A 25,977-nucleotide genomic window follows, 5' to 3' on the forward strand; every position below is an offset into this window, starting at 1 on the left:
CTTAGTGTAAGATCTTTCAAATTGGCATTACAGAGTGGCTCAAAAGGAGGTTTCTGAAAAGCCCGGAGGACTAAATCAAGGTTCCACTCTGGACATGGTGTAAAAGAGGACGCAAGTGGCCCACTTCCCTCAAGAATCAAATGATATCTAGGTGAGCTGCAAGTGACATCTTCTGTAGTTGGTCCTTGAAACAGGTGAAAGCCACAACCTAAACTTTTAGAGAACCTAACACCATCCTTTCTGAAGGCCTGCCTGGAGAAATACTAGGATGTGTGTGATCTGAGCAGAGAAGGGATAAAGTCCGTGCTCAGAACACCAGCCCCTCGAATGTCAACCTCCTCACCCTCGCATATGCCATGGATGTAGAGCATTTCCGAGCCTGAAGCAAAGTAGCAAACACAGAATCAGAATAACTTTTTCATCTCAACCGAGACTCTCAATGGCCAAATCTTAAGACCAAAAGGGCAAGGATCCACTGTGAGCACCGGACCTTGCTTCAGTAGGCATTGTGCCTATGGAAGGTGGACCCCCCCCCCCCCCCCCAATCCAGCAGTCGAATCATGTCCATGTACCACAGCCTCTGCATACAATCTGGGGGAGAATTATTTGATCCTGGTGCAATATGTTCCTTTTCAACATGCTGCCTACCAAGAGCCATGGAAGGAAAACATACAGTAGATGTGTCTCCGGCCAGGGATACAGTAGAGAGCTGATCCCCATCAAGCTCCGTTCTTTCAGATGGCTTAAGGACTCTGCCACTTTGGCATTTCTTTTCATCATCATCAAGTCCAGAAGCAAAGAACCCCAACAGTCCACTATCAGCTGAAACCCCTGGCTGGATAGTTACCATTCTCCCAAGTCCAAGGAGTGCCTGCTAAGAATGTCCACCTCCACATTGAAGGACCCATCAGTGTGAGCTGCCGACAAGCAAAGATAATTTTTCTCCGCCCAACTCATTAGTGAGGCCACCTTCACTGCCACTGGATAATTGCAGGTCTTGCCTTGTACATCGATATATGCTACCTTTGTCACATTATCGTAGAAAATTCAGACCTGGGCCCCTGCCAGAAAGGGGACAAAGTCACGTCAGACATTCCACACTGCTCTAAGCACCGTATGATTTATCAACCACCAAGACTCCTGTTCCATCCAGGTGCACTGTGGAAGTTGCAATGAGCTCCCTGACTTGCTGGCATCCCTTGTCACCACCTCCCATTGTATTATCAGAAAGAGCTCCAATGGTCAAATTCATGGGCGACAACCACCTGCATACTCTGGCAACCAGCGTTCAAGGAAGTTCGTACTTCTCCGGCACCAGAGACCAGCAGCTGAGATGAGATTCCTACAACAGCTGCATATGAGCACTTGCCCATAGCACCTCTTCCAACACTGCCATCATTGACTCCAGAACCTGAACGTAGTCCCAGAAACTGGGCCTGCCTTGATTAAGAAGATAAATCTGTTGAACCAGCTTAGAACTCCTGCATTCCGTGAGGTAAATCCTGTTCCATGCTGTGTAAAATAGAATGCCCAGATACTCCAGTGTTTGCAACAAAGTTAGTCTGCTCTTCTCGAAATTGATCACCCAACTCAACAACTGTAGAAGACAATTTTGTCCGTCACCACCGCACCATCCGAACAGGACTGCATATGAATGAGCCAGTCATCATGATATGGGTTAACTCCGATTCCCTGGCGCCAAAGGAAGGCCACCGCCACCACCACTATAACTTGGTAAATGTTCTTGGAGCTGTGGCGAGACTGAAAGGCAAAGCCATAAAATGAAATTGATGGTCCAGTACTGCAAACGTAGTGATATTAAGGTTATATTTGAAAATAATGGTCCCCCCATTCATAGAGAAATATTAGAGGTTAAATGTTAGTATAGAAAATAAGATGGAAAATGATTAAATGTTGTCTTTACCAGATGCAGAAAACTGTTATTAGACAAACATATTTAGAAGAAAACAGGAAAGTGAATGCTATGTATGCAGATGTCTGAGCATACAAATGATGTATGGAATAATGTATGGTAGTTCCACATTCCTATAAATGTAGATTTTTACTGGAACTATTAGCAGTTTTGGAAAGTACCCTGAATCCCCTGAACTTGCAGATGTAAGCAAAACATAATCTAGCCGATGATTTTTCAAAGTTTGTGTCCCATGATTTGTGATGTAACGAGTTAATTTATGACTTAATGCATTCTTAATAAAAGAACAGAGGACCTGAGGGATTTTGAGACATTTCTGGATGAGTTCACTGTTATTAAGTGAGACCCTCAGCTCTCTCCCAAAGGACTTTGATACCTTTTTTTTTTTTTAATTTGTGGTGTGTGTGAATGTTTTTCATTTGGCTTCCTAGAGATAGGAGTAAAGAGCCAGGTATGTGACCTGCTTAGGCAATCAGTAGATGCCTCTGATGTGGGGGCCTTAGGGGTATATCCAAGTACACATTCTTCAGATTGAGGGCAGCAAGAAATTCTTCCATTTGAACCAAGGCTATGACTGCCCTTTGTGTCTCCATGTGAAAAGTGGGACACTATGAGGCAGCGTTTTAGACCTCTGAGATCTAAGACTGGATGAAAGGTGACTTTCTTCTTTAGGACAATGAAGTCGATGGAGTATCTGCCTTGTCTCTGTTCAGCCGAGGGACTAGCAATGGCCCAGAACACAACTGAAACAACAGCCCACAGCACCAGCAAGAAATCTATGGTGGTCTGAACCTTGACTGCCTTGGTTTCATTTTGACAAGAAGACTGAGGAGAGACCGGATAGGAGAACTGCAACTTGTAACCTTCTGTAAGAATATCCAGAACCCACTGGTCTAATGTGATTTTGGCCCACTCCTCCCGAAACTCCTGAAGACATCCTCCCACCAGAGGAAGAGAAAACGGTCGACAAGCTTTACATTATTGTGAAGCTCTGGAGGCATTGGGTGCTCTAGGAGACAGAGGAATTACTGTCCTCACGAAAGGAAGACTGGTGTGCCTGAAAGCAGGACTTCTGACCATACAGCTGACGATCAGGTTGGTACCCTCTGCTGTCTCAAAATTGAGAGCCCTCTGAAGACAAATGACCAGAGGCTTCCAGCTTATCCTCTGGCAATGCCGTAGCTTAGAGTCTCCCCATTTTTCAACAAGTTACTGAAATTTTCTCTAAATAGCCACTTGCCATGAAAGGGCAGTTTAGCTAGATGTGACTGACATTGCATCTGCTGCCCAATGCTGAAACAGCCAAAAACATACTGCAGGCCTTTACTCAGTAAATCTTCAATGCTGCGTTCGGCACCTAACTCTTACCGCTCAGTAAATCCAGACTGCCCCAATTTGACTGCCCCTTTCGGACTGACTGTTCACTTGTCTTTTAGATTGTAAGCTCATTGAGCAGGAACTGTCCCTCTATGTTAAATTGTACAGCGCTGCGTACCCCTAGTAGCGCTTTAGAAATGTTAAGTAGTAGTAGTAGTACTTGTTACGTGCCATAAACAGCATCTGCCAAGTAGGCCAACCCCACTTTCAGCTGGGCGTTATGCTGCCCATCTTATGTTGCAGACTGCTGATGCTACTTCAGGCATGCTCTTTCCACAAGCAAGCTGCACACTGAAGGCCCAAAGAGGCCAATTTAAAGGCTTGTTTCGGCAAGCCCTTCTAAGCTTCCTATCCTGTAGGTCTTTTAGGGCAATGCTCCCTTTTACTGGCAAGATTGTCGTATTAGTCACCAGTGTAATCAGGGAATCCACCCTGGGAAGCTGTAATTTATCTTTCACTTCCAGAACTGATAGGTAGAGGTGAGCCATGGCACACTAACCACACTCAGTCCCACATCCGGCAAGATTCATTCTGCTGTAATCAGGTCCTGAATATCTAGATGCATCAGGAAGGAACTCTAAGCCACCTCATGGTCGACGAAGATGGCACTTCAGACGCTGAAGCAGAAGGCTCCACAATGGAAAGTACCATCAGTGCCTCAGTAATAAGCGTACAAGCGCCTCTTTATGAAACAAACAATCTTAGTACTTTTGGATCATCCCCCTGCTCAGGAGGGAGCTCCCAATTCTCTAATAGCTCCTTCAATGGTGTGGCCTCGGTCTATTCAAAGGAGCCATCAAAGGACAGAGAAATACAGATAGCCTCATCTGCCCACTCCTGGAGGTTTAAAAATGGGATCTCTTAGGAGCTGAAGGGGCAGAAGGGTGAGAAACTGAAGTACATTGCAGCAATGCTGACTGTCTCTGCTTCAGTAAATAGGCCTGGTGTAAGAGCAATATGAACTACAGAGAAAACAAAGCTGCCAATGCAGCTGAATGCACTGTCAGACCCTGAGGCTGTAAAATGTTGGCTGTGCTCTGCACGTGGTAAGACAGAGGCTGTCCTTCCCTGTAAGTTGGTCCTCACAAAATAGCGCCCATTCTCACATTCTCTTGCATCAAACTGCATACCAACCCTGCTGAAGAATCCAAACATGCTGCGCCAAATCCAAAGATGTGCTGCCACCGACTGTTTCCTCCGCATTCTGTGGCTTTCCCGGTTTGCATACACTTCAATGTGGTGGGTCCCACAGCGGGAACACCGCTTAACTGTCACTGCAGAAGTCACCATTCACCCCGACTGCCAAAAGCACAGTACAATGTGTCCCAAGTAGTGAGTACGGTTCCTGTCCCTGCACCAAGTAGAACTTGCAGCCCTCCAAGCAGTTCTGAGTCAAACTTTAGTCAGACTTAGCACTACTGGCTGTTCCCCCCAAGCTCACAGCTCCAAGTCTTATCACAGATGAGAGGCTCAGGACTGATACTCTGTCCCACTCTCTCCAGAAAACCTCTTTCCTTCATTTTTTTTTTTTTTTTAAAGTTGTTGTGCTGGAAAAGGAGAGCTTCACAGGAAACAGGGGATAGGTGAAGAAAGGGAAGAAATAAATTTTCAGGGCACACAGACAGGGATCTGAAGACCTCCATATAGACACCGCAGGCTCAAGCCACTCGTAAAGATCAACTGGGGACCAGTTGACCAATTGGACCAGCAGCAAATCACTCAGAACCAGAGAATGAAAAGTGTGTCCATCCACCTGCTGGAGACAGAAAATACTGAAGAGCTGGACTGGTTGCCGAGAGATGCGTCTCTGCTCTGCTGACTGATGGACACAACTATATCACAGGTTCTGGAATACTGGAAAGCTACAGAATGGAAGTAATTATTTTTTTAAAATAGAATGTGAAAAAAAGACGACAAAAAAAATCTGCATTCCCAACCAGCTGTTTTTTTGGTTGGCCTCCCGTTTTTTTTTTTGTTTGTTTGTTTTTTTAAGGGGAAGAGGAATTGCTTGGTGGTTGTTTTACTTAAATGAGAGGCCAGTTATCAACACATAAAAACAGCTAATCTAAGGACTGGTTTTTTTTGCCAACTGTCTTCGAACTCAAGGGTAGTTACACACTGCAGCTGCCCTCTTAACATCCCTTTCATGCCCCCTGGAAAGCTTACAGAAGTAAAAGACATTTGTGACACCTGCCATTCGTAAAGACTTGCTGAAGCAATGCTAATCCCAATCCCACTTTGGAGGAGGAAGAACAGACATCACTTCAGCGCATGTGTGTGGATGGCAGGTGTCGCACATGTTTTACTTCTATAATGGCTCTTACAGTTGCAGGCTTGGACTTCAGATGCTGCAACAGGTAGGAAAGGGAGACACTGGACTTAAAATAATGGGTCAGACCAATGGTCCATCTAGCCCAGTATCCTGCTTCCAGCAGTGGCCAATTCATATTAATAAGATTCAAGCTACTGATCCCAGGGACAAACAGCGGCTTTCCCTATGTCTCTCTCAATAGCAGACTATGGACTTGTCCTCCAGAAACTTGTCCAAACCTTTTTTAAACCCAGATATGCTAACTGCTATTACCACATCCTCTGGCAACAAGTTCCAAAGCTTAACTATTTGTTGAGTAAAAAAATATTTCCTTGTGTTCATTTTAAAAGTAGTACCATGTGTCACCTAGTCTTTGTACATTTTGGAAGAGTAAAATCGATTCACTTATACTCATTCTACACCACGAAGTATTTTGTAGGCCTCAATCATATATAGAGGTTACACACTATCTCCATTGCTATTTTAACTATATGTACATTCATTAGGTTTGGTGTTTTTTTAATTATGCAGATGACACTAAGTTCCCAGTTCAGATGGAGGTTTCTGCTGAAATGCATATTTTGCAAACGGTCTTTAGTTCTACAGAACACTGGATGTCAATTCACAGGTTGAAACGGAACACGAGGCCTATTCAGCCCAATATTGTAATACATCATCAGGTCTATTCCTTCTCCTCATTGGCTAGATTTGTGAATGTTTCTGGACTCAATGGGCTCAATGGAGTCTAAGGCCACTATAGCCCGTTGGCTCCAGGAAGTCATTTTTTCTGCGTATCTGCTTTCAGGTCGGTCCCCTCCTGAAGCGTTTAAGACACATTCCACAAGAGCCATTTCCTCCTCGTGGGCTGAAACAGGTGCACTCTCTTCAAGAGATCTGTAGTGCGGCTACTTGGGCTTCTCAGCTCTCTTTTGCCCGGCATTACAGGCTGGATGTTGCAGATGAATCCATGATCCCTCCCTGTCTAACTGTCCCGTTCCGGGCCCTTACCTGGCGCCCCGCGAATCGGAGCGGGGGGCTGGGGCGTCCGGGGAGCGCGGGCCGACGGGGGAAGGTTGCCCCGAGGATCGCCGCGATGGCTGGTTGCCCCGAGGCCGGTGACCCAGGGGAACTAGCGCCGGTCTCGGGGAAAGGGATCCGCCGGACAAGATGGCGGCGCCGGCGTCAGCGTCCTCCTCGCTGTGGCAGGACCAGCGAGGAGGCTCCGCCCACTTGCGCCGGATTGGCGCATCGTCAGAGGAACTCCGCCCATTGGACGGAGAGACCAATCCGGTCCCCGTTACCGGCTGGGGCGGAGAGGATTGGCCCAGCGGTTCCCCAGCCAGAACAAGCGGGGGATTTAAACGGAAGCACGGAGGGGAACCGATGCTTCCGTTTCCTTGTTCGGAGCCCTCGAGCTAGCGGTTTCCAAGATGGTGTTCGTGCCTCGTGACTGCCAGCCGTCCTGCTAGCTCCTTCCAAGATTGTGTTTGGTTCTCAAGTCTGCTAGCCGTCCTGCTAGCCATTTCCAAGACTGTGTTTGGTTCAAGTCTGCTAGCTGTCCTGCTAGCCATTTCCAAGACTGTGTTTGGTTCTCAAGTCTGCTAGCCGTCCTGCTAGCCATTTCCAAGACTGTGTTTGGTTCAAGTCTGCTAGCCGTCCTGCTAGCCATTTCCAAGACTGTGTTTGGTTCTCAAGTCTGCTAGCCGTCCTGCTAGCCATTTCCAAGACTGTGTTTGGTTCAAGTCTGCTAGCCGTCCTGCTAGCCATTTCCAAGACTGTGTTTGGTTCTCAAGGCTGCTAGCCGTCCTGCTAGCCATTTCCAAGACTGTGTTTGGTTCAAGTCTGCTAGCCGTCCTGCTAGCCCCTTCCAAGACTGTGTTTTGTTCTCAAGCCGGCTAGCCGCTCCGCTAGCTAGTTCCAAGACTGCGTTTGTTCCTGTTGTCAGCGAACCGTCCGGTTAAGCCGCGTTACCCAAGACTCTGTATCCATAGCCAGCCAGGCCAGCCGTCGCCCCGTGGTTCCAGCAGTCCTGCTGGCCGCCCGCAGCTGAGGGCTCAACCCTCGGTGAACGGCGGTCGCCGCAGGTGAAGATTCGGGGTGCGCGGTTATTTCCTGGGCCTCATAGAGCTCGGGAGAACTCGAGAGCTCACCTACACCCGAGTGACCTCAGGGCCGCGACAGAAAACGGAAGCCATGAGCTCACCGACGCACCCTGATCTACGGGACCTGGCTAAGGTTCTCCAGCAGCAACAGGAACAGCTTAATGCCCTGTCGGGGGCTCTCCAGAATGTATGTTCGCAACTATCCACGCTTCAGGTACAGAACCAGGCCGCTGCGGTCCAAGAGGCCGCAGCCGCTCCCCGTATGGGAGGGTTCCGCGTGGGACCTCGGTTCCCTGAGCCGGCACGATACGATGGGAACCCGGGAGGTTGTCGAGGGTTTCTCCATCAGTGTAATCTGGCCTTCCGGATGCAACCGGAGGCTTTTGCTTCGGATCCAAGTAAGGTAGGCTACATTATGGGCCTTTGTGAAGATAAGGCCCGGGATTGGGTGGTCCCTCTGGACGAACAACATGATCCCATTTTGGAGGACTATAGCGAATTTCAGCGCCGGTTCCGGATGGTGTTTGACATTCCGGGAAGACCCTCCTCTGTGGCATCGGAGCTGCTCCGAATTCATCAGGGAGAGGGCACTGTGGCCGACTATGCCATCCGGTTCCGGACCTTAGCCGCGGAGCTGCGTTGGAATCCGGAGTCCTTGACGGCCATTTTTATGGAGGGATTACACGAACGGATCAAGGATGAGTTAGCCGGACGGGAGATCCCCGGATCCTTGGATGCCCTCATCTCACTCTGTATCCGGGTGGACACTCGATTCCAGGAGCGAGCCAGAGACCGGGCGGAGCGGCAGAAGTGGATACGAGGGTCCTCCAAGACGAGCAAGGGACCGGTTCCTCGTCAGGTGAACCGGGACGCTACGGAGCCCGGAGAAGAGCCCATGGTAATGGGCCGGCAACGGCTGACTCCCGCCGAACGACAGCAACGACAGTCTAAGGGACTGTGCTTCTATTGTGGGCAGGCCGGGCATTTCCTCCGGACGTGTTCCATCCGGCCGGGAAATGCGTTCCCCAAGGCACCCTGAGGGGAGGGTTCTTGGGGCACTCCGCTCCCCTACCAGACACCTTGCTCATCTTACCAGTGACCTTACAGTGGCAGGAGGCCACGGTCCAGACCCGAGCCCTGGTGGACTCGGGGTCGGGGGGAAATTTTATTGGGCTCGAACTGCTACAGCAAATGGGCTGGCCCACGCTCCCCCGGAGACCTATGCTCCGGATAACTTCTATCCAGGGAACTACCCTTCCTCAGCCGGTCACTGAGATTACTCCTATGTTGGGTCTGCAAGTGGGGGAGGGCCATCGGGAGGAGGCTGAATTCTTGGTATTGTCTCGGACCATCCACCCGGTGGTTCTGGGATTGCCATGGTTACGATACCACAACCCGGTTATTGACTGGACCGGGAGAAAGATTCAAGCGTGGGGCCATTCCTGTCTAGAGACTTGTTGTAAGGGTCGGGCTGGCAGCTGTCCGGCCTTAAATATGTTGCCCGAGGAAGGACCAAGTGAACTGGGCTCCCTGCCTAGGGACTATAGAGATTTTTCTGATGTGTTTAGTCCCAAGGAGGCGGAGGTATTACCCCCGCACAGGTCTTTCGACTGTGCTATTAATCTGAAGACAGATACGGTACCTCCACGGGGCCGCCCGTACAAACTGTCTCGAGGAGAGGTCAAGGCTATGCGAGAATATATCCATGAGAATCTACGGAAAGGGTTCATTCAGCCGTCTACCTCCCCAGCCGGGGCGGGGTTTTTTTTTGTTACCAAGAAGGATGGAACCCTGAGACCCTGTATTGACTATCGGGGATTAAATGCCATCACCGTGAAGGATCGGTTCCCGTTACCACTCATTCCCGAGCTCTTGGACAGACTGCAAGGAGCCCAGATCTTCACGAAGTTAGATTTGCGGGGAGCCTACAATCTAGTACGAATCCGGGCAGGGGATGAATGGAAGACGGCCTTCAATACCCATGAGGGGCATTTTGAATATCGGGTAATGCCATTCGGTCTCTGTAATGCCCCTGCGGTGTTTCAACGGCTTATCAATTGTGTATTAGAAGAATTACTCAATTCCACAGTGATTGTATATCTGGACGACATCTTAATTTACTCTAAGGACCCCAAGGAGCACCCGGGCCATGTACGCGCAGTGCTGTACCGCCTACGGCAAGCCCATCTATTTGCGAAGCTGAGTAAGTGCGCCTTCCATCAGCGGTCTTTACCGTTTTTGGGGCATATCTTGCTTCCAGGGGGGTTACGGATGGAACCAGACAAGCTCCAAGCCATTCGAGAGTGGCCTCAGCCGAAGAGCCTGAAGGCCTTACAACGATTCCTGGGCTTCGCCAATTATTATCGCCAATTTATCCCCCAGTATTCTCGCTTGACAACCCCGCTGACGGCGCTCACCCGTAAGGACGCAAGGGTCAAGGATTGGCCGCCAGAAGCGCAAACGGCTTTTCGTCAAATCAAGGGGGCCTTTGAGTCCGCGTCTATTCTGCTGATTCCCGACCCTGAGAAGCCTTTCACGGTAGAGGTGGACGCATCCGCTCTAGGGGCCGGCGCGGTCATTTCTCAGATCAACCCCAAAGGCCGGCGCCAACCATGCTCCTTCTTTTCACGTAAATTCTCGCCAGCCGAGCGAAATTATACGGTTGGGGATAGGGAACTCTTGGCCCTGAAATTAGCACTGCAAGAATGGAGACATTTGCTGGAAGGAGCGGAACACCGGTTCACGGTCATCACTGATCATAAGAACCTCCTATACCTCCAAGAGGCCCAGCGACTGAATCCCCGACAGGCCCGGTGGTCATTATTCTTTGCTAGGTTCCATTTTCAACTAGTGTTCCGGGCGGCCTCCCAGAATACCCCGGCAGATGCACTCTCCCGGGCCTTTGAAGTACCAGAAGAGACGAAGGAGACTCATCCTATGTTAGACCCTGCGTGTCTCAGTGCAGCCACCGGGGAGGTTGCCCAAGTCCCGAGATTCGTGGCGGCCACGGATCGGAAGAGGGTTCTGCAATGGGGACACTCGTCTAGGTGGGCCGGGCACTTTGGGTACCATAAGACACTCCGGTTCATCGCGAGACAGTATCGATGGCCACAGATGAGACAAGATATCCTCCAATTTGTTACCTCGTGCCCGGTATGTGCCCGAACCAAGCCAGTAGGAGGACCCCCCGTGGGAGACCTACAACCTATGCCCATACCGACCAGCCCCTGGTCGGAGATATCCATGGACTTTATCACTGACTTACCTCGTTCCCAGGGCCATACTGTGATCTGGGTAGTGATAGATCGGTTCTCGAAAATGGCTCATTTTGTTCCCTTCACTAACATCCCGACGGCCGCCTCGTTAGCTCAAGCATTCATTCATCACATCTTTCGACTACATGGACTGCCCACTCGGATCATCAGTGACCGGGGGCCCCAATTTACCTCCCGCTTTTGGAGAGCCTTATGCAAGGCCTTGGGGGTGGAGAATCATTTTTCATCCACTTACCATCCTCAAACCAATGGCATGGTTGAAAGGATAAACCAAACTCTGAAAGGGTTTTTAAGAGCCTTTGTCAACCAACGACAGGATAACTGGGCTTCTCTACTTTCATGGGCCGAGTTCGCTTATAACCAAAGTGACCACTCATCCTCAGGACAGTCCCCGTTCTTCTTGGTATATGGCCGACATCCACGGCTTCCAGGACCGTTCCCGACTACCGCCATGATCCCGGCTGGGGACCAAGTTGTAGCCGACCTACAAGAGGTCTGGAGGATGACTAGGAAGCAATTACAGAAGACCGCGACCAAGGACAAGCGATTTGCTGACCGCCATCGGCGGCCCGCCCCCGTGCTCCAACCAGGACAGAAAGTATGGCTAAGCACGAAACATCTGAGACTCCGAGGAGCTTCCCGAAGATTGGGACAGCGATACGTGGGACCCTATGCCATCCAAGAACGAATTGGGGCAGTAACATATCGATTGCGGTTACCCGCCACTCTACGAGTACATAATGCCTTCCATATCTCGCTACTGAAGAGGTTTCGGGAGTCCAGGTGGCACCCGCCGCCAGCCCCGGAGAGGGATCTCCAGGTGGCGCCGGACCCGGAGTTTGAGGTAGAAGAGATCCTCGATTCCAAGTGGCGGCGGGGAAGACTGTATTATTTACTATCCTGGAAATCGTTTGGCCCCGAAGATAATTCCTGGGAGCTCGTGTCTAATGTTCATGCTCCAGAACTGGTCAAAGCCTTCCACGCCCAATATCCGTCCAAACCCGGGCCCCGGAGGAGGGGGGCTTCCGGGGAGGGTACTGTCCCGTTCCGGGCCCTTACCTGGCGCCCCGCGAATCGGAGCGGGGGGCTGGGGCGTCCGGGGAGCGCGGGCCGACGGGGGAAGGTTGCCCCGAGGATCGCCGCGACGGCTGGTTGCCCCGAGGCCGGTGACCCAGGGGAACTAGCGCCGGTCTCGGGGAAAGGGATCCGCCGGACAAGATGGCGGCGCCGGCGTCAGCGTCCTCCTCGCTGTGGCAGGACCAGCGAGGAGGCTCCGCCCACTTGCGCCGGATTGGCGCATCGTCAGAGGAACTCCGCCCATTGGACGGAGAGACCAATCCGGTCCCCGTTACCGGCTGGGGCGGAGAGGATTGGCCCAGCGGTTCCCCAGCCAGAACAAGCGGGGGATTTAAACGGAAGCACGGAGGGGAACCGATGCTTCCGTTTCCTTGTTCGGAGCCCTCGAGCTAGCGGTTTCCAAGACGGTGTTCGTGCCTCGTGACTGCCAGCCGTCCTGCTAGCTCCTTCCAAGATTGTGTTTGGTTCTCAAGTCTGCTAGCCGTCCTGCTAGCCATTTCCAAGACTGTGTTTGGTTCAAGTCTGCTAGCTGTCCTGCTAGCCATTTCCAAGACTGTGTTTGGTTCTCAAGTCTGCTAGCCGTCCTGCTAGCCATTTCCAAGACTGTGTTTGGTTCAAGTCTGCTAGCCGTCCTGCTAGCCATTTCCAAGACTGTGTTTGGTTCTCAAGTCTGCTAGCCGTCCTGCTAGCCATTTCCAAGACTGTGTTTGGTTCTCAAGGCTGCTAGCCGTCCTGCTAGCCATTTCCAAGACTGTGTTTGGTTCTCAAGGCTGCTAGCCGTCCTGCTAGCCATTTCCAAGACTGTGTTTGGTTCAAGTCTGCTAGCCGTCCTGCTAGCCCCTTCCAAGACTGTGTTTTGTTCTCAAGCCGGCTAGCCGCTCCGCTAGCTAGTTCCAAGACTGCGTTTGTTCCTGTTGTCAGCGAACCGTCCGGTTAAGCCGCGTTACCCAAGACTCTGTATCCATAGCCAGCCAGGCCAGCCGTCGCCCCGTGGTTCCAGCAGTCCTGCTGGCCGCCCGCAGCTGAGGGCTCAACCCTCGGTGAACGGCGGTCGCCGCAGGTGAAGATTCGGGGTGCGCGGTTATTTCCTGGGCCTCATAGAGCTCGGGAGAACTCGAGAGCTCACCTACACCCGAGTGACCTCAGGGCCGCGACACTAACTTTGTTTTTTGTTCAGATCTTTCATGCAGATATAAATCGCATTGGGAGAAGTTGGAAGTTCTCAGAATTTCTACATGATGTTCTACTACAGGAGGTTGAGATCGTCCCTCCTTTGATGCTCCTGTTATGGGGCGATTGTTCGCTGAGAGGAAAGTTTATTTATTTATTTATTTTGGTGCATTTGTATACCTTTATGGTTCACTCTGCTTTGGAAATCTCAACTACTGAAGGCAGTTGGGGGCTAGCCGTCCAAGGGTCACTGTGGTTTTTCAGTGTTCTCTATCTCCATCTGCTGGTAGGCGGATACAACCCATCGGTGGCGGGAGGTGGGGCTGGTGGTTGGGAAGCGGGGATAGTGCTGGGCAAACTTACAGTGGTGGAAATAAGTATTTGATCCCTTGCTGATTTTGTAAGTTTGCCCACTGACAAAGACATGAGCAGCCCATAATTGAAGGGTAGGTTATTGGTAACAGTGAGAGATAGCACATCACAAATTAAATCCGGAAAATCACATTGTGGAAAGTATATGAATTTATTTGCATTCTGCAGAGGGAAATAAGTATTTAATCCCTCTGGCAAACAAGACCTAATACTTGGTGGCAAAACCCTTGTTGGCAAGCACAGCGGTCAGACGTCTTCTGTAGTTGATGATGAGGTTTGCACACATGTCAGGAGGAATTTTGGTCCACTCCTCTTTGCAGATCATCTCTAAATCATTAAGAGTTCTGGGCTGTCGCTTGGCAACTCGCAGCTTCAGCTCCCTCCATAAGTTTTCAATGGGATTAAGGTCTGGTGACTGGCTAGGCCACTCCATGACCCTAATGTGCTTCTTCCTGAGCCACTCCTTTGTTGCCTTGGCTGTATGTTTTGGGTCATTGTCGTGCTGGAAGACCCAGCCACGACCCATTTTTAAGGCCCTGGCGGAGGGAAGGAGGTTGTCACTCAGAATTGTACGGTACATGGCCCCATCCATTCTCCCATTGATGCGGTGAAGTAGTCCTGTGCCCTTAGCAGAGAAACACCCCCAAAACATAACATTTCCACCTCCATGCTTGACAGTGGGGACGGTGTTCTTTGGGTCATAGGCAGCATTTCTCTTCCTCCAAACACGGCGAGTTGAGTTCATGCCAAAGAGCTCAATTTTTGTCTCATCTGACCACAGCACCTTCTCCCAATCACTCTCGGCATCATCCAGGTGTTCACTGGCAAACTTCAGACGGGCCGTCACATGTGCCTTCCGGAGCAGGGGGACCTTGCGGGCACTGCAGGATTGCAATCCGTTATGTCGTAATGTGTTACCAATGGTTTTCGTGGTGACAGTGGTCCCAGCTGCCTTGAGATCATTGACAAGTTCCCCCCTTGTAGTTGTAGGCTGATTTCTAACCTTCCTCATGATCAAGGATACCCCACGAGGTGAGATTTTGCGTGGAGCCCCAGATCTTTGTCGATTGACAGTCATTTTGTACTTCTTCCATTTTCTTACTATGGCACCAACAGTTGTCTCCTTCTCGCCCAGCGTCTTACTGATGGTTTTGTAGCCCATTCCAGCCTTGTGCAGGTGTATGATCTTGTCCCTGACATCCTTAGACAGCTCCTTGCTCTTGGCCATTTTGTAAAGGTTAGAGTCTGACTGATTCACTGAGTCTGTGGACAGGTGTCTTTCATACAGGTGACCATTGCCGACAGCTGTCTGTCATGCAGGTAACGAGTTGATTTGGAGCATCTACCTGGTCTGTAGGGGCCAGATCTCTTACTGGTTGGTGGGGGATCAAATACTTATTTCCCTCTGCAGAATGCAAATAAATTCATATACTTTCCACAATGTGATTTTCCGGATTTAATTTGTGATGTGCTATCTCTCACTGTTACCAATAACCTACCCTTCAATTATGGGCTGCTCATGTCTTTGTCAGTGGGCAAACTTACAAAATCAGCAAGGGATCAAATACTTATTTCCACCACTGTATATGGTCTGTGCCCTGAAGAGCACAGGTACAAATCAAAAGTAGGGTATACACAAAAAGTAGCACATATGAGTTATCTTGTTGGGCAGACTGGATGGACCGTGCAGGTCTTTTTCTGCCGTCATCTACTATGTAATACTATGTAATCAGTTAATGGATTCAACTGCTGCTGATGACAAGGAAAATCTAGATACACTCTATATCACCTTTACCCACGTTTATTCATGCCTTCAAAGAAATAAAACAAATTGGCGAGGCAAGACTTCCCTTGGCTGAATCCATGCTGACCCTGTCCCATTAAACGATATTTGTCTATGTATTCAGTGATTTTATTCTTTATAATAGTTCCCACTATTTTGACTGGCACCAACATCAGGCATACCAGTCTGTAATTTCCTGGATCACCCCTAGCTCCCTTTTTAAAATTGTTGTTACATTGGCCACCTTCCAATCTTCAGGTACAGTGAATGATACATACCTGTAGCAGGTGTTCTCCGAGGACAGCAGGCTGATTGTTCTCACGACTGGGGTGACGTCCGCGGCAGCCCCCACCAACCGGAAAAAGCTTTGCGGGCGGTCCGCACGCAGGGCACGCCCACCGCACATGCGCGGCCGTCTTTCCACCCGTGCGCGACCGTTCCTGCCAGTTGAATGACAAGCAAAAGATGAAAACGCAACTCCAAAGAGGAGGAGGGAGGGTAGGTGAGAACAATCAGCATGCTGTCCTCGGAGAACACCTGCTACAGGTATGTATCATTCACTTTCTCCGAGGACAAGCAGGCTGCTTGTTCTCACGACTGGGGTATCCCTAGCTCTCAGGCTCACTCAAAACAAGAACCCAGGTCAATTGAACCTCGCAACGGCGAGGGTACAACAGAAAATTGACCTACGAAGAACAACTAACTGAGAGTGCAGCTTGACCAGAATAAATTCGGGTCCTGGAGGGTGGAGTTGGATTTACACCCCAAACAGATTCTGCAGCACCGACTGCCCGAACCGACTGTCACGTCGGGTATCCTGCTGGAGGCAGTAATGTGATGTGAATGTGTGGACAGATGACCACGTCGCAGCCTTGCAAATCTCTTCAATAGTGGCTGACTTCAAGTGGGCCACTGACGCTGCCATGGCTCTAACACTATGAGCCGTGACATGACCCTCAAGAGCCAGCCCAGCCTGGGCGTAAGTGAAGGAAATGCAATCTGCTAGCCAATTGGAGATGGTGCGTTTCCCGACAGCGACCCCTAGCCTGTTAGGGTCGAAAGAAACAAACAATTGGGCGGACTGTCTGTGGGGCTGTGTCCGCTCCAAGTAGAAGGCCAATGCTCTCTTGCAGTCCAATGTGTGCAACTGACGTTCAGCAGGGCGGGTATGCGGCCTGGGAAAGAATGTTGGCAAGACAATTGACTGGTTAAGATGGAACTCCGACACCACCTTCGGCAGGAACTTTGGGTGGGTGCGGAGCACTACTCTGTTGTGATGAAATTTGGTATATGGAGCATGAGCTACTAGGGCTTGAAGCTCACTGACCCTACGAGCTGAAGTAACTGCCACCAAGAAAATGACCTTCCAGGTCAAGTACTTCAGATGGCAGGTATTCAGTGGCTCAAAAGGAGGTTTCATCAGCTGGGTGAGGACGACGTTGAGATCCCATGACACTGCAGGAGGCTTGATAGGGGGCTTTGACAAGAGCAAGCCTCTCATGAATCGAACGACTAAAGGCTCTCCAGAAATGGCTTTACCTTCCACACGATAATGGTAAGCACTAATCGCACTAAGGTGATTCCTTACTGAGTTGGTCTTGAGGCCAGACTCTGATAAGTGCAGAAGGTATTCAAGCAGGTTCTGTGCAGGGCAAGAACGAGGTTCTAGGGCCTTGCTCTCACACCAGACGACAAACCTCCTCCACTTGAAAAAGTAACTCTTTTTAGTGGAATCCTTCCTAGAGGCAAGCAAGACACGGGAGACACCCTCAGACAGACCCAACGCAGTGAAGTCTACGCCCTCAACATCCAGGCCGTGAGAGCCAGGGACTGAAGGTTGGGGTGCAGCAACGCCCCGTCGTTCTGCGAGATGAGGGTCGGAAAACACTCCAATCTCCACGGTCCTTCTGAGGACAACTCCAGAAGAAGAGGGAACCAGATCTGACGGGGCCAAAAGGGCGCTATCAGAATCATGGTGCCGTGGTCTTGCTTGAGCTTCAGTAAGGTCTTCCCCACCAAAGGTATGGGAGGATAAGCATACAGGAGGCCGGTCCCCCAATGGAGGAGAAAGGCATCCGACGCTAGTCTGCCGTGTGCCTGTAGTCTGGAACAGAACAGAGGCAGCTTGTGGTTGGTCTGAGAGGCGAAAAGGTCCACCGAGGGGGTGCCCCACTCTCGGAAGATCTTGCGTACCACTCTGGAATGAAGCGACCACTCGTGCGGTTGCATGACTCTGCTCAGTCTGTCGGCCAGACTGTTGTTTACACCTGCCAGGTATGTGGCTTGGAGGAGCATGCCGAACTGGCAAGCCCAACGCCACATGCCGACGGCTTCCTGACACAAGGGGCGAGATCCGGTGCCCCCCTGCTTGTTGGTGTAATACATTGCAACCTGATTGTCTGTCCGAATTTGAATAATTTGGTAGGACAGCCGGTCTCTGAAAGCCTTCAGTGCGTTCCAGATCGCTCGGAGCTCCAGGAGGTTGATCTGCAGATCCTTTTCCTGGAAGGACCACAGACCCTGGGTGTGAAGCCCATCGACATGAGCTCCCCACCCCAGGCGAGATGCATCCGTCGTCAGCACTTTCGTGGGCTGCGGAATTTGGAATGGACTTCCCAGGGTCAAATTGGTCCGGATGGTCCACCAGAGCAGTGAAGTGCGGCAACTGGTGGAGAAGCAGATGACATCTTCTAGATTCCCGGTGGCCTGAAACCACTGGGAAGCTAGGGTCCATTGAGCAGATCTCATGTGAAGACGAGCCATGGGAGTCACATGAACTGTAGAGGCCATATGACCTAGGAGTCTCAACATCTGCCGAGCTGTGACCTGCTGAGACGCTCTGGTCTGCGAAGCCAGGGATAGGAAGTTGTTGGCCCTCGCTTCGGGAAGGAAGGCCTGAGCCGTCTGGGTATTCAGCAGAGCTCCTATGAATTCCAGAGACTGTGTTGGCTGGAGATGGGACTTTGGGTAATTTATCACAAACCCCAGCAGCTCCAGAAGTTGAATAGTGCACTGCATAGACCGGAGGGCTCCTGCCTCCGAGGTGCTCTTGACCAGCCAATCGTCGAGATATGGGAACACGTGCACTCCCAGCTTGCGTAGGTACGCCGCTACCACCACGAGACACTTTGTAAACACTCGTGGGGCAGAGGCGAGCCCAAAGGGCAGCACACAATACTGAAAGTGCCGTGCGCCCAGGCGGAATCTGAGATACTGTCTGTGAGCTGGCAGTATCGGGATGTGAGTGTATGCATCCTTTAAATCCAGGGAACATAGCCAATCGTTTTTCTGAATCATTGGCAGAAGGGTGCCCAAGGAAAGCATCCTGAACTTTTCTTTGACCAGGAATTTGTTCAGGCCTCTCAGGTCTAGGATGGGACGCATCCCCCCTGTTTTCTTTTCCACAAGGAAGTACCTGGAATAGAATCCCTGCCCTTCTTGCCCGGGTGGTACGGGCTCGACCGCATTGACGCTGAGAAGGGCGGAGAGTTCCTCTGCAAGTACCTGCTTGTGATGGGAGCTGAAGGATTGAGCTCCCGGAGGACAATTTGGTGGCAGGGAGGCCAAATTCAGGGCGTATCCGCACCGCACTATTTGGAGAACCCACTGGTCGGAGGTTATGAGAGGCCACCTTTGGTGAAAAAATTTTAACCTCCCTCCGACCGGCAGACCGTCCGGTACGGACACTTTGAGGGCGGCTATGTTCCCGTGGATCCAGTCAAAAGCCCGTCCCCGGCTTTTGCTGTGGAGGCGCAGGGGGCTGCTTAGGCGCACGCTGTTGACGAGAACGAGCGCGCTGGGGCTGTCCCTGTGCCTGACGAGGCCTTCGGGCCGGCTGGGTGTACCTACGCTTTGCAAAAGAATAGGGCACAGCCTGCCGGGCCCGGGAAAAACGTGGATGCTGAAGGCGCCCGGTGGGAGAGCTTGTCGAGGGCGGTTTCCCGCTGATGCAGTTGGTCCACCAGCTGCTCGACCTTCTCACCAAAAATATTATCCCACCGGCAAGGGACGTCGGCCAGTCTCTGCTGCATGCGGTTGTCCAGGTCAGAGGCACGCAGCCATGAGAGCCTGCGCATCACTATACCTTGGGCCGCAGCACGAGATGCCACGTCACAGGTGTCATAGATACCCCTGGACAGGAACTTTCTGCACGCCTTCAGCTGCCTGACCACCTCCTGATAAGGCCTGGACTGCTCCGGCGGGAGCTTATCGACCAGGTCCGCCAGTTGCTTCACATTGTTCCGCATGTGGATGCTCGTATAGAGCTGGTATGACTGGATGCGGGTCACGAGCATGGAGGATTGGTAGGCCTTCCTCCCAAACGAGTCCAGAGTGCGAGACTCCCACCCCGGGGGCGCCGAGGCGGTATCCCTCGAACTCCGTGCCCTCTTGAGAGCAGAATCCACGACCGCCGAGTCATGGGGCAATTGGGGCCGCATTAACTCTGGGTCCGAGTGGATTCTGTACTGGGACTCTGCTTTCTTGGGGATGATGGGATTAGATAGCGGTCTCATCCAGTTCTGAAGCAGTGTCTCCTTGAGGACATTGTGCAGCGGCACCGTGGAGGACTCTCTAGGTGGTGATGGATAGTCGAGGACCTCGAGCATCTCAGCCCTCGGCTCATCCACAGATACCACGGGGAAGGGAATGCAAATAGACATATCCCTTACAAAGGAGGCAAAAGAGAGGCTCTCAGGAGGCGAGAGCTTCCTCTCTGGTGAAGGCGTGGGGTCCGAGGGAAGACCCGCAGACTCCTCTGAGGAGAAATATCTGGGGTCCTCCTCTTCCCCCCACGAGGCCTCTTCCTCATATCGGACATAAGCTCATGTAGCTGAGTCCTTAACCGGGCCCGGCTCGACGTCGAGGCACGGAGGCCTCGGTGTCGTCGAGCGGTGGACTCCCGCGCCGGCGGGGACGAAGCTCCCTCCATCAACGTCGACGGGGACTCCACCTGCGTGGCGGTCGAGACCAGCGCCGCAAGCGGCGGCGGTGTCGACAGCCTCGGCACCGGGCTAGAGCTCGCCGGCGCCACAGTCAACGGCGCCGAGGGCGCAAGCACCCCCGGCGCCGGCACAGCTTGGCGCATCAGCCCTTCCAGGATCCCCGGAAGGATGGCTCGGAGGCACTCGTCCAGGCCCGCTGCCGGGAAAGACGGGGGGGCCGGTAGAGGTGTCGGTGCCGGAAGCTGCTCGGGTCCAGGAGACTGCACCGAAGTGCTGGGACCCTGACGCGTCGGTACCTCCACAACCGAAGGGGATCTCTCTTCCCGACGCGGACACTTCGGCGTCGACTCCTCGCCGGTACCGAGCACCGAAGGCGACCGATGACGGTGCTTCTTAGATTTCTTGCGGTGCCCGTCATCGGTGCCAGGTGGAATAGAGGAGGAGGAGGTCGATCCCCCTCGGTCCCGAGGAACCGGGTCAGACAGGGTTCGGTCCCGAGGGCCGTGGGCCGAGGGAGTGACCGGGGCCGATTGCCCACGCGGCCTCTCACCCCTACCCTCACCGGAGGACCAGCGGGCCGACGGGACCTGTGCTCCTGGGGTCGATGCCATCGGTGCCGATTTCTCGGGCCTCGATACCGGTACCGAAGAACCGGCCGTCGATACCGATGACGTCGAGGGGCCGGCGCAAGTTCCAAAAAGACGGTCCCGAAGAACTTGCCTCGCAACTTGAGTCCGTTTCCGGAGACCAAGACACAAAGAACACGACTTGATATTGTGCTCCGGCCCGAGGCACTGGAGGCACCAAGCGTGGGTGTCGGTCTGCGAGATAGGCCGGCCGCACCGACCACACTTCTTAAATCCACACGGGACCTTCGAGAACATCGACGGAAAAATCGCGTCGGCGAAGTTAAAGTCGTCGATGGTGGCAGTAAATCACACCTCGAAAAATAATCAACCGCGCGGCCACAAGGCCGCAACGCGACGCCCCCGCTAGAAACGAGGGAAAATAAAGCGCGTTTTTTTTTTTGTTTTTTTTTTTAAGAGAAAAAAGAAAACTGGAGCGCGCGGCAACAGAAACAAACAAAAAATAAACGAATTCGCGAAGAACGCAACGGTTTTCCGGGGCTGACTAAGAGAGAGCGGCAATAGCACGACTCTCTCCAGGCGCGGAAAAGAAAGAACTGGCGGGAACGGTCGCGCACGGGCGGGAAGACGGCCGCGCATGTGCGGTGGGCGTGCCCTGCGTGCGGACTGCCCGCGAAGCTTTTTCCGGTTGGTGGGGGCTGCCGCGGACGTCACCCCAGTCGTGAGAACAAGCAGCCTGCTTGTCCTCGGAGAATACAGACGATTTTAACGACAGGTTCCACATCACTAACAGCAGACCTGCAATTTCATATTTGAGTTTGTTCAGTACCCTAGGGTGTATGCGATCTGGTCTAGGTGATTTACTACTCTTTAATGTGTTGATTTGGCTCAGTACATCTTCCAGGTTCACCAAGATTTCTTTCAGTTCCTCTGCATTGTCACCCTTGAAAACCATCTCTGGTACAGGTGGGGAAGAGAAGCAGCTGCAGGGGATGTGCTGCACCCAGAGAGAGAAGAGAAAATTAGTAAGAGACTGGGGAAGGAAGGAACAATCAGGAATGGATGTGCTAGGGTGAGGGAAAGAGATGGAAAGCCATAGGCAGATGCAGTAAAATGAGGAAGATTGAGGATTAGTTGATATGAAGCAGGAGTGAAATCTGGATATAGAAGCAGGAAAAACATACACAAGAACGCTAAAAAGGAGAAATTAATGTTAGATATGTAGGAGAGAAAAATGGTCTATGGACAGGCAACCTTGGATACAGAATTAAGAAAACAGAGAAAAGCAGAAAACAAAGCCTGAAACCAACACAATTAGAAAAATAGAATGCTGGACAACACAAGGAAAAAATATTTTCTGTTTATTGCCTGAAATATGTTAGTTTTTGTAATGTATATTTGACAGGGTGGGTGTTAGACATGGCTGTGGGAGAAATATGGGGAGGGTTCCAAAGCCCACTAGCAGGCTGTGTTTTCAGTTTTAGGCAAGATTGGGGTTCTCTCCATGCTGAGGCCCAGAGCAATTGCCCTGGTTAAGCTCCCCCTCCTCTCCCTAATGCCAGCTCTGACATCTATTGTCTTTATAGTCTGGGCAGTACAAAGGAAAAACACATCTCTATTTCTCTGGTGTTGCACTGCATACAGCATCTGGCTTCTTAAGGTTTCAGTTTAATTTTCATCTTCATATTTCCATTTTCAATTTGTGGTCACTTTCTGTACTTGATGAGGGTTAGCGTGTGTGACTGAGGCTAGGTATTAGGCTAACATGAATTTTCTATATTGTAATCAGGCTTTTTCATCTTTCCCAAAAGATGCATTGATGTTATAAGGTCCAATGTAATATTTATGATGCTTTGTATAGTCAATGTTGGCTTATAGGACTGGATTAAAACTACACTGAGACAGAGGAGCATTTTCGAAAGGGACGTCCAAATTACGATTTGGACGTCCTTGCAAAACGTCCAAATCCAGGGGGGGGGGGGGGGGGGGGGGACGACTGTATTTTCGAAACAAGATGAACGTCCATTTTTCATTTCGAAAATACCGTCAGGGACGTCCAAATCCTTAAATTTTGTCGTCCCTATATTTGGTCGTCCGTAGACATGGACATTTCTGATTTTCGGCGATTTTCGAAACCAAAGATGTCCATGTCAAAAACAACCAAATGCAAGCCATTTGGTCGTGGGAGGAGCCAGCATTTGTAGTGCACTGGTCCCCCTGACATGCCAGGACACCAACCAGGCACCCTGGGGGCACTACAGTGGATTTCATAAATTGCTCCCAGGAACACAGCTCCCTTGCCTTGCCCCAAAACCCACTACCCACAACTGTACACCACTACCATAGCCCTTACGGGTGAAGGGGAGCACCTATATATGGGTACAGTGGGTTTGTGGTGTGTTTTGGAGAGCTCGCTGTTTCCTCCACAAATGTAACAGGTGGGGGGGGGGGGTATGGGCTTGGGTCTGCCTGTCTGAAGTGCACTGCAGTACCCACTAAAACTGCTCCTGGGACCTGCATGCGCTGTCATGGACCTGAGTATAACATCTGAGGCTGGCATAGAGGCTGGCACAAAATATTTTTAAAGATGTTTTTTAAAGGTGGGAGGGGGTTGGTGACCACTGGGGGAGTAAGGGGAGGTTATCCCCAATTCCCTCCAGTGGTCATCTGGTCATTTCGGGCACCTTTTTGTGCCTTAGTTGTAAGAAAAATTGGTCTGGGTGAAAACGTTCAAGTGTTCGTCAGGGACGTCCAAGTGTTAGGCACGCCCAAGTCCCGCCTTTCCTACGCCTCCGACACACCCCCTTGAACTTTGGCCGTCCTTGCGACGGAGTGCAGTTGAAGACGTCTAAATCGAGCTTTGATTATACCGATTTGGACGTCCCTGGGAGAAGGGCGTCCATCTTCCAATTTATGTCAAAAGATGGATATCCTTCTCTTTCGAAAATGAGCCCGATAGACAAACATACATTTGCAGGCCCCCCCTACCATAGGCCCTCATTTACTTCTTCTCAACCTCCCACATCTTAATTCATAGTCTTGCCCCACATTTCATCTCTCCAGAGGTAGCAGGTTAAAGTGCAGAGCCTACCTGTAGGTGTGGAGGAAGTAATTTATAAGTGAGCATGGGGATTAGGCAAGTATATTCTTCCAACGGAATGGTTTAATGGTTATAGCTGGAAAGCTACCAAGTTACCCAATTCCAAAAGGGAGATCTTAGGCCAGTCCTACATTTCTGACAACCTTATCCTGGTGCATTATGGAACTTGCAGCACTGATTTCAATTGGTAGAATCAGGGACTACAAATGGAAGAAACAAAATAATATTTGAGCTTTATTTGGTACTTCTGAAATGATATGGACAAGATGCAGGCAGCTTTAGGACAGTTTTCTAAATAACTTGCTCAGCTAACAATAGTTAGCCGAGTAAATTCCCCAGGCTAAAAACTTCCCTTCACTTAATATATGCACAGGTGCATTTGTACCAGTGGACTTCTGTACTCCAGCCCAAACTTCCAAAGGGAAACTATTTACATGAGGCTCTGTACATGTTCTGTATATCTGGTGGGCAAACATATCCACTTTCACTTTTCAAACATATGTACACAGACACACATACATATACTCTCTCTCTTCAGACATATGAATGCACATACACACACTAAATTGTTAGATACACACCTCGTCTCTCTCTGTGCTGTGCTACTGTCCAATGTTCGTGTCCTCACCCCCAGCTCTGCCCACCATCAAGTAGAAGTTCTTGAATTCCTGCCAGCTCTTCTCAGCCTGCAGGAGCAGACACTTCATGCTTTCCTCATACCTTCCTGCACAACTCTAGAGCTCTCACTGGTTCCACTGGCTCTCTCCAAGGCTCCTGGCAAAGTTTCCTGGGACAAGAGCAACCTTTCCAACTGGCTGAATCCTACAACAGTCTCTGTACTATAACAGGGGCAGAGTGGAGAGCCATGAAGGGCTAAACTAAAAAAAAAAAATGTCCAAAACTCATTAGCCATCTTCTACGTTCTGGACATTAGTGCAAAAATGTTAAATGCTGGAAAAAAAAAAAGCCAGCGTTGGCAATTCTAACCTCTTGAGCCCTGAGCACATCTCTAAATCTTTGGGCCCTAGTTATGGACCTACTTTGCCTGTGCCTTAATCCTGCACTGCTGCCATCACAGTTATTTTGCAGGATGGGGCAAAGGTGGGTTTTTCTCTTTCAAAAAATTGGCAGCCCTACAAAAACAGGAGTAAGCATGAAAAAGTGGACAAGATGAGGCACAGCTGCATATCAAGTCTAGTGCACGCATGGAAAATCTTCCTCAGTTTTCCTAAATTCAGAGAGCAATATATTGGCACCTCTCTAATGGGAGACCATGATTTCTCCCAAAAGTAACACCCAGTTTTAAGTTCTTAAACAAGGGCCTCACATGCAGAGATTTCTGGGGCACGATGTAATTATGGGCATTAGAAAGGAAGAGTGAATACGACCAAATCTGTCAAAAGAAAACTAGGAAAAAAAATAAACCAATTAGAAGAGAGAAAAAAAAAGCACACCTCTTCATTATGCTTAGCTGTTATATCCACTTTTTCCTTTTCAAATTGGTTAACCTTCCTTCGTAGATCTGCAGTGTTGTCCTCACCAATCCGACAGCCATTCTGCAAATTTTTTAACTCACTTTGGAGGTCATGAATGATTTTCTGTAATCTGGAAAACAGATACAATTTTAAAAAGCGACTGACAAAAGACTGTAGTTCCCTACTGATATTCCTGTTACAGTATACATTGTAATTAGAGCTTGTGTTCCTAGGTGTTTATAAATTGTAAATTTAGGTGTTTATTTTTCAGCTAATTAGGTGGGAATTGAGGATAGTAAAAAGCAAATTTTTAATTCTCACATGTGGGTGACATTGTCCACATCACCCGTTGCAGAACACTTTTACAGCATATAACTAAGCCACACACTATAACGTTCCACTGCGTATGTGCGAGTGCCTTTCTGCCTGCCTTGAAAGTACAGGTCCTGCAAGTACAGTATAATAGCAAAAC

General features: G+C 50.6%; 1 protein-coding gene across 1 annotated transcript in view; it reads right to left on the bottom strand.

Moving 5' to 3' along the window:
- The window catches only part of CCDC171 (coiled-coil domain containing 171), a 665,674-nt gene that overhangs the window by 607,472 nt on the left and 32,225 nt on the right, over positions 1-25,977 (bottom strand). The window contains 1 exon segment of the mRNA XM_030194229.1: positions 25,485-25,635. Coding sequence (XP_030050089.1) covers positions 25,485-25,635 — 151 coding nt within the window.

The sequence above is a fragment of the Microcaecilia unicolor genome, chromosome 2, assembly GCF_901765095.1.
Source record: "Microcaecilia unicolor chromosome 2, aMicUni1.1, whole genome shotgun sequence".
NCBI classification, from domain to species: domain Eukaryota; kingdom Metazoa; phylum Chordata; class Amphibia; order Gymnophiona; family Siphonopidae; genus Microcaecilia; species Microcaecilia unicolor.